Raw genomic sequence first — 17,357 nt, forward strand, 5'->3', positions numbered from 1 at the left:
GTCTTAACAAAGCCAGTCTCTGGACTGACTACCAGGATCAAGCTGGCTTTATTGTGGAAACGCAGGGTCAGTCCAACATATGTAAGTCAATAAATGCAACAGCTGTCTAGAGGAAAGTGACTGTGTGTGGCTGCTTTTGTGTAACTTCCTACTGTTTAGGTAACTGATAAGAAAGGCAGACCATGGATGTTCCTAGGTTAACAAATGTTCTTACAGATAATGGCTACTAAGAGCTAAATTCAGCTTTAATTTCCCTCTTTAAAGTATGATCTTTTCATCTCCATGCCTGAAAGAAAGCTTGGACAAGAGCACTGAAGACAATGAGCAGCTTTATGATTAGGGTCACTGGGAAAGTGACCGTCCACTGCCTTTCATTCTCTCAGAACTGAAGAAAACCACAGTCAACAGCTGAAGTCTCTTTCCTTTTGAAAAAAGATACCAGTAAATAGACATCTGCTTTTTCTGTTATTTGTTAATGATTACATATATATCATTATATACAATAGTGTTAGTCTAAGATCAAATTCAAAATTTCCAGATTTCTTTAGTCTTCAAAAAACCCCAATATGCTTATTATTATGAAAGCCTAATACATTGACTAGAAAGGCTCATGATGCACTTCCAACACTTTTTAGGCAGTACACCATGCAGTTAGAAACAGTGAGACAGTCAGTGGGCATCACTGTGAAATTCTCTTCAAGTCTCATCCTCCCATGGGTAAGAAGAAAGTTCTTTTGATTGCTTTTCTCATTTTTTACCTTGAGACAGGCTCTAATCCTGTAGCCCAAGCTGGCTGGGAACTTGCAGAAATCCTCCTGTCTCAGTCTCCCAGATGCTGGGATTCCAAGTAACAAACCACACCCAGCCTTCTGGACCTCTACTAAAGCTGAATACCTACTAATTCAAATTCAGTCTATCCATTTTTAGCACTTTTATTTACTTTTTTGGGGGGGTGAGAGACAGGGCCTCACTATGAAGCTCTGACCAGCCTGGAACTTGATAATGTAGACCAGGCTGGCCTCAAACTCAGAGATCTGTCTGCCTTTGCTGGAATTAAAGTTGTGTATCACTATGCTTAGCCAAATGTGTGCTCTTGATAAAAACATTTATGCTATTAAACTTCATTGTAACATCTATCTTAATTTCCTTTTCAAAATGAAGTATAAGGTTCATCTAAGCCAGTGGTTCTTAAGTTGTGGGTTATGACCCCTCTGACAAAACTCTATCTCCAAAATATTTACGTTACAATTCATAACAGTAGCAAAATTACAGTTATGAAGTAGCAATGAACAATAGTTTTATGGTTGGGGGTCACCACAGCATGAAGAACTGTATTTATTGAAGGATCTCAGCATTAGGAAGGTTGAGAACCACTGACTAAGTAGACTCCAGCTCTCTGTGGCTGCTAGTCTCACCTGCTGAATCTTCCAAATCTATCAGTTTGGGCATCAGGCTTTCAGGGAGTTTTTCTGGTAAGTCATAGCCATTCTTCCTAGCAACCACCAGATGAAAAGCAGCACAAAACTCATCCAGTGTCAATGCGCCATCTTTATCGAAGTCTGAGAGTTCCCTGGAAGACAAGCCCATTATCACACTTTGCTTTGGACTCCCTCATTTATAAAAAAGAAGACAAAAATTTCTCACAAGTAAGTTAAAAGAAAAAATCCCATATGTGCAAAGAGGTGTAACTAAACAAATATATCACAAATGTACCACAGAATCAAGTGATTGACATCTGAATGCTCATGGTACGATCCTGTCAATATTCCTACATGCTCGACATTCTCTGAGTAAAATAGGGAAAATAGTCTCCAAAATTAAAGTCACCAAATGAACTTTAATAATAGAGTTTAGTTCAAGTAAGGTATATAAAATAAACTCCTGGAAATTATTTAAAATTCTGTTTTTATTATCAAAGTCCAACAGCTTTACACTTTAAGGAAATAGCCTGGTTCAATAGCATGGTTAATAGAAAAACATGGCCTCTGCCCTGCTGTCTTTGCCCCTACACTGAACCCAGGTGTATGTGCTCAGGCTGACCTTAAACTCCTAACCCTCCCATCTCCGCCTCCTGAAAGCTGTGACTACAAAGCCTGTATCGCTCGCTGTTCCTGGCCTTAGGGAAGTTATAAATGATATAAAGTAGAAATAATGTTTATCTGATCGTTCAATTTTGAAATGTAATTTGAGGCTCTAATTTGTGTTCCAAGGACTACTTCGAATTATGTGGAAGCTATCTTGAGAATCTTAGTCTACGTTTAACATGAGAGCTAAGCACCATTCTTGTGTTTCTGGCTAGATATAAACTTGATGAAGACCAGGAGAAATCGGCAGGTACGATAACAGCTTTTTCTGCACACAGTACACTAGCAACAGAGGAAGTGAGCACAGCTTTAGTTTTAATTCACAAGAACTTCTCTAACTAGTCTTGTTTATTTCTTTCCTAGAAGGAGGCTCACTGTCCTCAGTCGTACTGAGCTCTCCACCAGTACCCAAGGCACTCAAGTCTAGTCCTAGTTTTAATGTGCTAGAAATTCTTTGCAAACAACCCACACGAACCAGCTAACAATAGACCACACTTACCAAATATGAGAAAGTTCAAGAATAGGAAGTTTTGATTTTGTAAAAAATTCTTTAGCTGCAGATCCTGAAATATTAAAACAGTTTTGCTTAATGTTATTCTGAATACAGATCCAAGAACAGAAGAAGGTAACTGTCGCAGACTGAAGAAAAGGTGACACTATACTGTGAAAATGTCATGTGTTTGTTTCCCAGAGACTATAACGTCTCTTCAGACAAATAATGTGAGCAATAACTGAAATCCAGGGTCAACAAAACCATGTCTGTGAGACAATGCAAGGGAGACTGTCCCAGCCCATCTAGAAGAACTTCTGTTTTCAACGACTCACCTGGAATAAATCCGTTTAGATCAGGCTGAATGGTTTTAAACTGATTTACATAATACTGTCTTTGTTCATCTGTTATTTTCCAAGGGTCATCATAACTACTGGATTGCCTACGAATCTCATTGGCAGTTGTAGCTGAGGCTACAGTTCGTACTGTTGTCTGGTCCTGCAATGAAACATTGTTTCCTCAGTACAGTATCTATCTAATGCTTATATGGACCAAGATTGCTAGGTTACTTTTCTATGAAACTCAAATTTACTTTTTTGAGGATATTTAAAAGGTAAGAAGTCATCAGCAAACCACATATTGTTATGCTCAGGTTATTGGATATGTTTTTGCACAGTGAGTATATAAACATGTAGAATGATAGCATTTATGTAAGCAACAGAAAGTTATGAATAATGTGCTAAGAAAGCCAAGCGAATATATTCCCAGATGTAGAAATCTTTTAAAACTTTACTAGGGAATTAGAAACAGAAATAAAATCAGGCAAAACTTGGTGGAACATTCTGTGGGTAACAGACTTGAAGAAACAGCACAGAGCAGAGTTTAGATTTTTTTTTTTTTAGTAAGAGTGAACTTGCATTTGTAAAACCTGCAATAGCAAAGTATAAAAACAATGACTGCAGTGATTCTTAGAATGAAGCAAATAAAAATGCAATTCCAATAAAATGTCACACCTGGACAGAAGCAGGATGCATGGTTAAAAGAGTACTGGTTGGTGGAGTATCTGCAAAACTGACCCAGTTTTCTTGAGGTGGAGGAGGGGAATGCCCAGACCACACGGCATCACCAGCAGAAGAGCCTAGAAGGAGAACGGAGGAGCACGCTGACTCGTTGAAGAAACAAGGAGTTGTTACCAGGTTTGACTGCGATCACAATGAACTATCATGTAGACATTGTGATAGTTTCCCTTTTTCTCTAAATCATTGTGAGGAAATGGAATCCTTTCTGTTTAATTCAAAGTGTTTCGTTTAAAGCTTTTTGGCCATTCTGTTTTTCCTTGTCAATATTAAAATCTCTATACTGCCAACATTGTAGGAAATAATTATTCATTGTATCCTCGGGCTACCTGGCACCCATAAACTCTTGTCCAAGCATCACAGATGTAACTGCTACTTTCCAAAGCTATGTATCTACCTACAAATTTCATAACTGAGTCTGCTTTTAGTTAACTTAATTTATAAGAAAAAAAGGATTTGGAGATAATACTTAGAGGAATGCTACTAATTTCTTTTACTTTACAAAAGGAATCTTTAAATACCTGATTGTGCGTCACCAAAAGGCGACCAGAACGGCCCCGGTCCTGCAAGGGGTCTCTCGCTGTTTCCCCCACTGGGGTGGCGGTTATGTTTCCTCCACGTGTGTGGAGAGGCTGGTGGGGACTGCTGGGGTGAAACTACTGGAGATGCAGGTTCCTACGGAAAAACGTTCTTTAAAAATTTTCATTCTGAGGTGACATTTTAATTATCAAATACCAACAAGTGTTTGTAAGTAAACCTCTCCCAGGACACTGGCTGATGACATTCACATGCATGTGGATACCTGCTGATCTGCAGATGGACGAGGCTGAACGGCATCATGGCTTCCAGGTCCCTTCTTAACTTGCCCCCTGCCAGGAGGAGGGGGAATCACACCAGAGTAAGAGCCCTGGTTTTCAGAATCTGAAGAGTATGAGGCTGCATGGCGAGATTCTTGTTCATTCTTTGAAGCAACAAATCGTGGAAGAGGAAGATCCTTTACTGTTAACCATAAAAATGATTACATATTCAGTATTTCTTACTTGAAATGCTTGGGAACAAAAGTGTTCAAATTCCAGAGTTTATGGAAATTCTGTAGTATTTGCATGATTTTTATGGGCTGGCATCTCATAAAAACCCCAATCTGAGATGGCATAAACCTTTTGAGCATATTGTTGGTGCTCAAGATATTCTGAATTTTAGATTTTCTAATTAGATATGCTGAACCTGTATTACTTTAAAATAAAAAGGACACCCATATGAAAAGATGAAATAAGAGGTGAATTAGATATTCCCTATCACTACTAAATTTAGACCATTATCTTTCTGGGAACATTTTAGGAAGACTCTTACCCAGAAAGACATGATAAAACAAAAATTTTTTTGATGGGCAGCAAGCAAGAGCGCTCGCTCGCGCTCTCTCTCTCTCTCTCTCTCTCTCTCTCTCTCTCTCTCTCTCTCTCTCTCTCTCTGTGTGTGTGTGTGTGTGTGTGTGTAAAATAATTGCATTGATCATGCAAAGTTCCTACTTACAAAGAACCTGAGCTTCTGAGATTGCTGAGTAGCAACAGGGAACTCAGGATCATCCAGAACCACAGCCTAGGCTGCTTGTACTTGTACAATGGTTTTAAGTAAGATATTAGAGTCCTAACTGAAGGAGAGGCTAGACCTCTAAGTTTGAGACTAGCTTAATTTAGAAGGAAATTCCTTGTGTGCCCAACATGCCCAGCTGAGTACACGACATTCTATCTACTCATTTCAGTCTGGCTTAGTACTCTTTTACTACCAATGTTCTCCATCAATTTTTTTTTTGTTGTTGTTTGTTTTTTGAGACAGGTTTCCTCTGTGTAGCCCTGGCTGTCCTGGAACTCACTCTGCAGATCAGGCTGGCCTTGAGCTCAGAGATCTGTCTGCTGTCTGCCTCTGCCTCCTTAGTGATGGGATTAAAGGTATGTGCCACCACCGCCTTTAATCTGCCTGGCCTCTCCAATTATGAACAGAAGATAAAAAACTGACAGCCTGTTTCAGGCTGACCATAACTCATACTTTAGAAAAACACAACTACAGAACCATTTTCAGAGTAAAGTGTACTTTTGGCCAACACAGTTAGCTTCGTCTCTCTTTTATTTATCACTATGTAGTCCTGGTGGGCCTGGAACTTGCTATGTAGACCAGGCTGGCTTTGAAATCTCAGAAATCTGTCTGCCTCTGCCCCTTGAGTGCTAGGATTAAAGATACGTGTCCCCCAAGCTTGGCAAGGCTCTTTGCTTCTCTACAGACCCCGAATAAAACTGCTAAGTGTATCTAGTACGTATGTGAAGAATCCAAAATTCTCTGAGAAGAATTTAAGCTTTCAATACAAGAAGAGTGGGTGACAAGCCAGAGGATAGACTATAGTGAAAACTTCCAGGTGCTAGGAAGCTAAGCTAATACTTCAGACACTATCCATTTCATCAGGCCTGTTGGGAAGCACCTGTAACCTCAGCAGGTCCTGAGTTTGAGGCCAGCCAAGGCTACATAGGAAGACTGACTGAAATATCTGAATACTGCAGAAATTCGTACTTTCTCATTTCTCCTTTCTCCATGAAAAATATAAAACAACACTTCGGTATCTCTCGTTATAGAATGTATATTTTCTTTTACATCAACTAGCCTCTAATAACAGAAAAAAAATGAATTATCTGCGGCAGACATTATAAGGTGGGCAAATGAGGTTTCAGTTTGCGAAGACTTTAATATTCTCTCTATTAACTAGAAATGGTTGTTTATTTTTTACATTCACTCCTCTTTCTTCCTTACTCACTCTGTGTGTGCATGAGCGCTTGCTCATGCGAGGACAGGTGCATGAGCACATGACACACACATGGAGGTCAAAGAACACTTCATGGAAGTCTATTCTTTCCTTCTACCATGTGGGCACAATGGCTTGAAACAGACTGTCAATACCTTTACTGGCTAATAAGCCATTTTGCCAACTCTAACGAGAGCTTGTTCTAAACAAACAAAACGCCAGCAAATATAAGATAAAAAAGAAGCTGGTCTGAGTGGCTCAGTCCTCTAATTCCAGCTACTTGGGATACTGAGACAGGAGTAGCAAACTCAAGGCCAGCCTAAGCTACAGAATAAGTTCAAGGCCAGCCTGGGAAACTTAGTAAGACCCTGTCTCAAAATAAATGAGGACTAGGGCTACGGCCCACTGAGAAAACATCCCCATACACACACACTAAAAACCAAAACAGAAAAGACTAAAATAAGGAAGCTATATATCAAGGTCACTACTTATCATTCACCTTCATTAAAGTATTTACCTAAATTCTTCCTAGGCAAGTTTTACTGAACTCTGGAAACAGCCATTTACCACTGTCACCAAATGCACACTGCACAGGAGGCTGGGAGGAGGAGGAGGCGGCGGCTGGAAGACTGCTCGGCAGTTCAGAGCACTTCTTGTTGTTCTTGCAGAGGACCCGGGTTCGATTCCTAGCACCCACATGGTGGCTCACAACTGTCCTTAACTCCAGTTCCAGGGGATCCAACACCCTCTTTAGACCTCCACAGGCACCAGGCATACACATGGTACACAACATACATGCAGGCACATAAAAAAAGTAAAACTAAAATTTAAAAAGCATGGCATACATTGGGAGGTTAAGCATATTCTTCAGCGTAGCAGATATAAGATAGACATGTTTTTCTAATGTTCTCACATATCAACAGGTGACAACTAGGTCATGACATTTCAAGGTCACAAGAGCCATTATAATAGGAAGACTCAAAAGTACATTGACTTTGGCTTCATTTGTAATTAGAAGAATATTTTCATTTTGGTTATTCATGTATTTCACATTTACCTGTTGTAGAATATTATTTTAAGGTGTGTTACTTTTGCTTATGTTGCATTTGTTTAACTCTGTGAAGCTGTGTTACTGTGCCTGTGTAAAACACGTGAAGGTCTAACAAAGAGCTGAATGGCCAGTAGTAAGGCAGGACAGAGAAATAGGTGAGGTTGGCAGGCAGAGAGAATATATAGAAGGAGAAATCTGGAAGAGAAAGAAGTAGCCAGAAGGAGAAGGACATCAGGAGCCAGCCACCCAGCTCCACGGCCAGCCATGGAGTAAGAGTAAGATTTACAGAAGTAAGAGAATGGGGAAAGTGCAGAGGCAAAAGGCAGCTGGGCTAATTTTAAGTTAAGGAAAGCTAGCTAGAAATAAGTCAAGCTAAGGCCAGGCATTTATAATTAAGAGTAAGTCTCCGTGTATGATTTATTTGGGGACTGGGTGGTGGGCCGTCAAAAGAGCAAAAACATCCAACAACGTTTACCTGTGTTTATACTTTCCACTCTTAATGGGAAACCAGACTGGGCAACAGCTACAAGTTTCAAAGCAATGTAGAATTGACTTCTTCCAAAATAACCAAGTCTTGTTGCACCACAAAGCTCCATGATCTACAAGAGAATACAGTATTAACATTAAGATTTATGCTAAAAATTCTTTGTCCAACAGTAAATAATCATCCAACTTGCTTCTAATAATCTGAATTATTTCTTTACTATCTCAAGTAACAACCAGTTCCTTCAAGTTTTACGTTCATGTTTAAAAACAATAGGCATTGATTTTATATAAGATGAAAAGCACACCAGCTACACTCTTTATCAAAAGTAATACAAAATAGACTAGCATGTGGCCACTTAAAGTTGTAATCAGAAAGGACCTAACATGAGAGACAATGCTAAGGCTACACATAGGGGAAAGTCCTGTTACACAATCTAACTACATAGGAATGAATTGGAAAACTACCCCAAGCCTGTCAACCAGTCTGTTAGTTGAGATTAAGAGTTATTTTCCTTCTTCTGGCTTTCCCAGCTGTATTTAATAGGGTCTTACTACTGTTCTTTAAAACATGAATGTGCTCAAGGATCTGAATTCATCACTGTAGTTATTCAACTATCTCTAGACTACAACTACAGGCAAGGAGATTTCACATTATGAGATGAAATCATAGCTCAAGAAGATGAAGTGGGTCTAGACAAAATGAACTCATCTTAAAATAAGCACCAAGTACAAATTCCTTTGTTTAACAATTTTCTAATACTTGAAACATTCAAATGAAGGGAAGATATAGTTAAAATGTGCTATTAGTCTGAAGAAAGTTTTTACAGAACTGCAAAAAAAAAGAACTATTAATGCAGCCTGGTCTAGAGAGTGAGTTCCAGGATAGCCAAGGCTGTTGTTACACAGAGAACCCTGTCTTGAAAGACCAAAAAAACAAAACAACAAACTATTAATGGGTAAGTAATATCATAGCAATAACTATTTGTTTCCATAAAATGAAAAAAAAAAAAAGTTATGTTTGTTGAGTCATTAGCACTGGAAAAAAATCCTTAGTCCTGCCACTAAGGGGCATGCGCTCCTGCAGAAATGTAAATGGGCAAAGGAATTCAGAGTAGCAGGTGAAAGAAACCACTAGAAAATTATGAGGGGAAAACACAGAATTAACAAAGGAAAAGCCACATTTTTAGTGTAATTTTGTCCTAATCACCCCCTTTTCTGAGCACCTAAGGCTTCTTTGGGAATCATTACCCATCTTAGATAGTTCTGTTTATGAAGCAAATCATCTAAAACATTCCAGTTAATGTCAGATAAAAGAAAGACCTAAAAGAGATCACAGCTGTGTGCTGACTTTCAGGGGAAGACGCCAAGTGCTGTTAGAAATCAGAAGAGAGTTCAAGGAAGCCATGATCTTAAGGGAGGGGGACAGCAGAACACAGGGGCTGGACCAACAAAGGAGGAGTCATGGGGAGGGAGGGTTATGTAGGGAAAGGGTGGAACGGGAGGGCAGGAAGGGCACAGGAGGGAGGCTAACTAATGCTAGGAAGAGCTGAAAAAGCTCCACAGAAACCTATTGTTTTTATTATATATATTTATATACATAATATAATTACATATATTCCATATGAAAGAGTTTAATTGAAGTAACCCTACCAAGGGGATTATACTCGTTCTAGAAGCCATAGGTCAACAAATAAAAAGCTCAGTGCCATGTGCTGATTACCTCTCTTGTAGCTGGTAGTAAGAGGTGTCCCAGAGACCAGCCTCCCCACCCCCAAAACAATACAGGTTATTGCTCCTGGTTGCCCTAGACCTTGATGATAAGCCCTATTGCTGAAGACCCCAACACACTGGTCACAGGACTCACAGAGATCAGGTCAGTACTGACAGGAAGCTTCTTTCTTACTGGCTAGCTCTCATGGTACTGAAAGATGCTATGCAGGACGGTGGTGGTGGGGAAACTCGTCATGTGAATCTTGTGAGTTGCAGTAATGATCATAGTGGCAATCACAGCTGCAATAGTGTTGTGAATGTTATATATTAACAGGGTAACCAATTGCTTTCTGATTGGATTTAAGGCCCACTCCACAGGAGAAAATACATGCCTAATACTATAAATATGGGCAAGGACCCATGGTTGGGAGCTCACAGGCCCTAGGAATGAATCTGTTATTATTTTGTTAAATGTTCACAGTATTAAAGTGCCCTCTAAATTCATACCTTTATACCTGTAGATTAATGTAGCTCTCAGACCTCAGAGTTTCTTTGTGCAGCGACACTCACAACTGGTCAAAGTGTAGAGAATAAGTGGGGTGCCCAGATATAAATAGGACATCTATATCAAAGCCCCTCTCCAAGGTCAGGCACCATGACAGAAGAGGAGCAGTATGAGCCAGAGGTCAGAGAAGACTGGGCCAAACAGTCATCTAGACATACCAGGACCACCTCCCTCAGCAAACCACAGCAGCTGTGGCTGACCGAACAAGATCAATGCAGTCAACATCCTAACATGGAGTCAGAGGGCTGCATGAGCCCCATTCCTAACTGAGGAACTATGGACAGCTGATGGCTTCTGAATCGGGGAGACTCGGTTTTAAGGGTTCTTATTAGGTTGACCATGCACCACTGGATGGCCCACATTCAAAATTAAATGGAAATATAAATTGTATTTGATGGCTTATTAATTGGGGGGGGGGCAAGGAGGTGGGCAAGGATTTGGAAGAAATTAAAGAGAGGAGTTTGGAGCAAAAGACCAAAATATGAAATTCTCAATAAAAATATTTCTTTGCAAAAGGCCCCAAATCCCATTTCTGTTTTAATTTCTACTTACTGAAGATTACAACTGTTAGCTACCTTGAACTTCCTAACTTATCCTTTCCTAGTTTCCAACAGAGCAGTCTTCATTATTATTTCAGCAAGTTTTATATTACAGTTATTGACCTCCAAACTGTGTGGAATTAACTCACTCAATGATATTTACTTAGTACCAATTAAGTCTCATTAAAACTGCTGAGATTCCAACAAGAACAGAATGAAAGGATAATTAAAGAGAGATGAGGGTGTGGTAGGGAGAGGAGATGGGGTATCAGTGGATGAAGCTGAAGACTCATGCAAGAGCCACTCACTACGTAACACACATGCAGTTTTCCAGTTCGTTTTTAAGAAGAGCTCCCCTGGTCATAGAATGTTACCATTTTTATACCATTTATCATTTCTTCTGCTTTCTAGCTTTTGGGGTTGCCATACTGAAAATTTAAGTCTGACAAAACCAGAATTTGTTTTTGAAATGAAAAGCAAGTCACTCAATCCTTAAAAAAAAAAAAAAAAAATCACCTTTTTATTGAAAAATCAGCATTTCTGCAATAACTTGAAATGCCAAGCTGCATGTATTTTGGACTCCTTGTGCAGTCTGGCCCTGTATCACACTCTTCTAATTATTTTAGCTTGAGAAGACAAATATATAACAGGGCTAGGCAATCCTCTTTTTTTCCCCCCCTGGGCTACTGACATTCATTTTCCTAAATAATCTTTAATCTGTCAGACTCACTGGAGACTTTACTCAGGAAGGCAACCCTTCTATAGCCGTGTTCCAAACCTGAACACACCATTGCTGCTGGCGGTCAATGCGGAGCTTCTGGCCAACATCCTGCCGCAGCAGTTTATGCTACTGAACTAGTTTCACTCTTAGAAGGTTCTTTCTTTTTTTTTTGGGGGGGGGGGTCCTATTTTAAAAACTATAAATAATAATCTCTTTTTTGTTTTGTTTTGTTTTTGTTTTTCGAGACAGGGTTTCTCTGTGTAGCTCTGCGCCTTTCCTGGATCTCGCTTTGTAGACCAGGCTGGCCTTGAACTCACAAAGATCCGCCTGCCTCTGCCTCCCGAGTGCTGGGATTAAAGGCGTGTGCCACCACCGCCCGCTATAAATAATAATCTTTTTTTTTTTTGTTTTTTTTCGAGACAGGGTTTCTCTATGGAGCTTTGCGCCTTTCCTGGAACTCGCTTTGGAGACCAGGCTGTCCTCGAACTCACAGAGATCCGCTTGGCTCTGCCTCCCGAGTGCTGGGATTAAAGGCGTGTGCCACCACCGCCCGGCTTATAAATAATAATCTTACCATATGTATTTTGGGCAGAAAACTAAAAGATTATGTTTCTTCTCTAGCCTATTATAAATTATCAGATTTCCTAATATGGAACTATACTTTGATTTTTGGAATGAATTTCCTTTATTGTGGTATATTAACTTTTCCAAATAATATTTATAAAATTATAATCACAATCTTAAACTTAAAAATAATGCAATGTTTGGTTTTTGAACAGGTATATTCTTCCTTTATAACTAATATAGCAATCCTTACTCTTAACACTCTGCAGTATTTCAAACTGATCAGGATCAGGTATTCCAGGAAGACTTAGAGTTCACCTATAATTGCAGACGGAACTCACATGTGCCTTAGCTGCTTGTGTTATTTTAAATAAGTGGGGTTTTTTTTTTAAGCTATTTGAACATTTCCTACAGAATCATTTACGACTTCCAATTTTTGCTATTTAGTAGTTCAACATCATTCAAGATAGCCTCGTTCTTATAATTTCTTATCTAGGGTAATTTTATCCAAATACTAATTATACAAATTTGTGGGCAGCTCACTCTTCCTCTAGTGGTTAGTTACCTGACCACAAGGAACATGTGGAATTCCTCTTAGGATATACATTCCCAGATCCCTTCTATTAGATATCAAACTCTCCTGGGAAACCCAGGGGCAGGCAGTGGTTGTTGGTATACCACTGATAGCTAAACCTTTAAGCTTTTTTTTTAACACTATAAATTTAATGATCACAGGGAAATAAATAAAAACTAAGAAATTCAAAGTTTCTACAATCCTCATCAGAACTGATCGTTTCTGTCATATATTCTTTCCGTTTTATTGTATTACATAAACGCACATATAAATAGCATGTTTTACACACATATGGTCCCAGTGTGCGGCTTTATCATGATTAACTCTAAGGGCTTTTACATCAACACACAGGTTTCTGTCAACTAAATGAGGTCTAGGATCACTGCGGAGACAAGCCTCTGGGTCTGTCTTGGAGAGATTACCTAGATTAGGCTAAGTGAAGTGGAAAGGCCATCCTAGATGTAGGCAGTACCACTCTGAAAGCTGGGTCCCAGACTGAATCAAAGGGAAAAGGCAGCTGAGCGCAGGCTAGCAAGACAGCTCAGTGGAGAAAGAGGGCTGGAAACAGAGAACTAACCTCTGCAAGCTGTCCACTGACCTTCACACACATGCCGGAGCACACGCACACACGCACACCCACACACCCACACACTACATGTAACTTACAACTAAACACACACTCGGAACAGGTGAATACCAGTGCTAAGTTCTGAGGGACTCTAACACCCCTCCTCCTCCTCCTCCTCCTCAGCAGCACAGAAAATGGCTGTGTGGCCGGAGAGGAGAGAGAGAAGTCAGTGCTGGCTTCGGAAAGGGCCAGTAACAGCGCGACCAGTCAAGGCACTTGTCAAGCCTGATGATCTGTGTTGGAGCCCAAGGACTCCCACAAGTTATCCTCTGGTCTCTACATGCTGGGGCTTGTGTGCGTGCACACATGAATACCAAATAAGTAAGTGTAAAAGAAAAACAAAGCCTCACTCCTAAGACAGTCTGTACTGACTTCTGTCATAAATGCTCTGTTCCCTATTGTTCACCCAAAGTCCATACTGTCGGGGTTGCAAAAGGCAAATGAAACAGACTGCAGCTCATTGGAAGATCGGTAAGATGAGTGGACACAGAATGGGACTTTCATCACTCACACAGTACTCAGCCTGTCATGTGACATTACTGTGCATCAGCGTGTGCAAACGTAAACTAAGGAAGATAACACACTCCCTCATCTGGCTGCAGCGGACGTTCAATGAGACGGTCTTCAAATATCATCACTTCTCCTTTACTACCCTAGCCACCATGGATTTAGAGCAGGTACTCCAGACACTTGTTCTTGAAAACTGCGTTTTCCTGAGAACTCGGGGGTTTGCTCACTATAAAAAACATGTTGTTTATTATGTGTGTTTAGGAAATGAACTCAGGGCTCTGTGCATGTTAAGCACATACTTTATCACCAAGCTATCTGCCCAGTTGGACTTTACTTTAATTTTTGATCTCAAGTCTTTTGAAAAATCTTCCATTATCTTTTAAGTATTATGAGATTGTGACTTAGGCAACAGAACTGAGTTCACTGTGATATAATAATCACATATTACAGGCCTTTAAGGAAAAGTGGCATGTTTTTCTCTCACGTGATGGAACACCACTGTTAGAACTTGTTTGCTCTGTTCTCTGTATGGGCTGGAGACTTCTCCCTTGGTGCCAAGTCTGCATTTTTTTGCTTCATCAGCAGTCTCCAGTTGTAATCCTGTACCTTGTACGCCACCAGATTTAGTTTTAAAACTGCACAAAGCAAGAACAGCTCTTCAATAATAGTTCCCCAACTGTTCCCCGAGCAAAGCATTCGAGCAGTGTTCTTATGCCTTGAGCACACACAACGCTAGGCTGGTGCTCAACAGTCTAGAGTTTCTATCCAATCCTGAAGAATGATGTATGTAGTAAAGGGTCTGGAGAGATGGCTTAGCAGTGAAGCGCACTGGTTGCTCTTCCAGTGGTCCCAGGTTCAACTCCCAGAACTCGCACAGTGGCTTACAACTAACTGCCTGTAACTCCAATTCCAGAGGATCTCATGCTCATGATACAGATATACAAGCAGGAAAAACACCCTTAACAAAGTAAATTAAAAAATATGCCAGAGTGGAACTCATGATAACTACACAGAGAAGGAAGAGCATCAGACTGACCAACTTGCCTAAGGCCAGAGGCCCACCCAAGGGTAAAGCACAAACCAGATTTGCCTTTCTTCTCCCACCCCATTCTCAAGCCTGCACGCTGACAATGTAGAGCAGCCATGCACAGGAAAACTCTATTCCTATCCTCAGAACAGAAGACAGCAGAAAATGTCAAGAACAGAAACAGTGACTGGAAAGTATCTCCTATTTGAGGTAAGAAAGGACCGAGAGAAAACATGTCCAATTTCCTGTATGGGTTTAAATCTGTGAGCTGAATCACTGAGCATCAAGACTCAAAAACCAGAATGAGGAATACATGGAAACTCTCCATCATCCTGAGATAGGATCACCCGGGAAACTGTTAATCTCTCTACAAAATAAAACTATGAACAATTTTAACATAAAACCTAGTAGAGGGCTGGAGATGTAGCTCAGTCGGCAGGATGCTTGTTTAGCATGCACAAAGTTCTATGTTAATCTCCATCATTACACAAATCAGTGTTTGATGCAGGTTCATAATCCCACTACTTGGGAGGCAGTGGCAGGAAGATTTTTGGCTACATAGCTACTTGAGAAACTGCCTCAAAACAGAAGATAACAGAAGCAGGTCTTCCCTTTCTAGTCATTATCCGGTTGGAAAGTGAGGTGGGTAGGGGAGACAGTATAACAATAACCTGGAACTCTCTAATCCCAGAACTAGAGGTGTAGGGGGAGGACCGTGATTTCAAGGTCTACCCAGAACACAGAGCTAATGTTTGGTGCCAACACTGTGAACTCCCTCTCTTAGAGCACGTACTGAGAACACATTTAAGAGACCAGTGAAGTCGGCAAAGGGAGGAGAGGAAGGAATGCTGAGTCCAGGGATTTAGAGAACAACTCATACACAAGCATTTTTACTTTGTAATGTCATCTTTGTGGGTTTGTTGTTGTTGTTTTGTTTTAAGGTGTATCTGGGAGTTGTAGAGATTATTGCTCAGCAGTTAAGTATACCCTACTTGTCTAGAGGACCCCAGTTCTGTTCCCAGCACCCAAGTCTAGTGATATATTACTGCTTTTAATTCTACCTCCAGGGTATCTGGCGCCCCCTTTTGGCCTCTATAGGTATCTACAAATAAGTAGTATACACAAATACAGACAAACATAGAAATAAAAATAACAGTAATAATAAATGTTTTAGCCTGGAGAGACGGCTTAACAAGTAAACACATGTGCTGCTTTTGCAGAGGACCTGAGGACCCGAAATTCAATTGTCGCCACCTCTGCTGGGTGGTGTTCAAATCTTAGATGGTCTTTTAATAGAAAACCCAGAGCCAGATATCGTGGTAAAAGCTGAAAGATCAGAGAAGCAGAACAGCCAGCCACTAGTTCTTACCTCTACAAAATCCTCAGCCTAAAGAGAGTGAGTTCCTGTTTCCTCACACCTTATATACCTTTCTCTGCCCTGACATCACTTCCTGGGATTAAAGGCGTGTGTGCTTCCCAAGCAAAGGCATGAGATCTCAAGTGCTGGGACTAAAGGTGTATGCCACCACTGCCTGACTCTGTGTCTAATCTAGTGGCTGGCTCTGTCCTCTGATCCTCAGGCAACTTTATTAGGCTACATAATATATCACCACAGTTGGGCAGCTCACAACTGCCTGTAACTCCAGCTCCAGGTAGACACAACTCCTCTGGCTTCTGTGGTTTTCTGCACTCATGTGAGCATACAGGCACACATGCATACACATAATTAAAAAAAATCTTTAAAAAAAAACTGTATGACTAGGCTGTTCTATGTTTTCATTTTGAAATGCTAATGTAGACTCAAAAACAAAACACATGAACCATTCTTTGCATATTTCATTCCAGACAGTATTCTGCAAATACTGGAAAATACAAATAAAGTAAATGGCAAAAATACAATATTTCATAACCTCTAGCAAATAGGTAAGCACACTGTGGGAAAAGAAGATAAATTCAGGTTTTGTGTAAGATAATCACATGCATATATAATAAGATAGTCATATATACATGATAATTATTTATTGAACTTACAGAATTGTCCTAGGGAATTTCAGCTGCCTGATAATCTAGATTCTCAAAAAAATCAGGCCATTGATGAATCACTTTACCTAAGATCTTGTCATCTGATGCCATCAGTGAATTCTCATGTATTAGTCTTACAATAAGATCTTATCTGGCACGATGACTCAAAACTGAGATGATGGACCAGTAATCAGGGTAGCAGTTTCTGAGGTCCCCATCTACGAGTGCACCAGTGTGACTGTTCTTCAGAGTCAAGACTGCCGCCACACCAGAGACTTTGTACTTGCTACATCCGGCATGGGCTGGCTCCCTGACCTCTACTTGTTCTCGTCATACAAGTCTTAGCACCTCGACCTCAGGCGCTGCCCTACTGCTCGCTGACTTACTGTCCAAAGAGTGAGATTCCAGAGAGCGGACAAGGCCACTTACGTTCCCAGCACCCACAATTCCCAACAAGGTCAATCTGTATTTGTGAGCTCACAGAGGGAATGATGAGTAGAGATCAGCTCCACGGTAGCCTCT

General features: G+C 40.5%; 1 protein-coding gene across 6 annotated transcripts in view; it reads right to left on the reverse strand.

The window, feature by feature from the left end:
• Reps1 (RALBP1 associated Eps domain containing 1) overlaps positions 1-17,357 on the reverse strand; it is a 76,830-nt gene that overhangs the window by 28,139 nt on the left and 31,334 nt on the right. For all 6 annotated transcript variants that reach the window (XM_059272709.1, XM_059272707.1, XM_059272706.1 and 3 more), the window contains exons 2-8: positions 7,965-8,088; positions 4,453-4,649; positions 4,172-4,325; positions 3,588-3,712; positions 2,910-3,072; positions 2,584-2,647; positions 1,416-1,570 (exon numbers count right to left, since the gene is read on the reverse strand). In XM_059272709.1, the coding sequence (XP_059128692.1) occupies positions 1,416-1,570; positions 2,584-2,647; positions 2,910-3,072; positions 3,588-3,712; positions 4,172-4,325; positions 4,453-4,649; positions 7,965-8,088 (982 nt within the window). The remainder of the gene's footprint in view (positions 1-1,415; positions 1,571-2,583; positions 2,648-2,909; positions 3,073-3,587; positions 3,713-4,171; positions 4,326-4,452; positions 4,650-7,964; positions 8,089-17,357) is intronic.

Source organism: Peromyscus eremicus, chromosome 8b (genome assembly GCF_949786415.1).
Source record: "Peromyscus eremicus chromosome 8b, PerEre_H2_v1, whole genome shotgun sequence".
NCBI classification, from domain to species: domain Eukaryota; kingdom Metazoa; phylum Chordata; class Mammalia; order Rodentia; family Cricetidae; genus Peromyscus; species Peromyscus eremicus.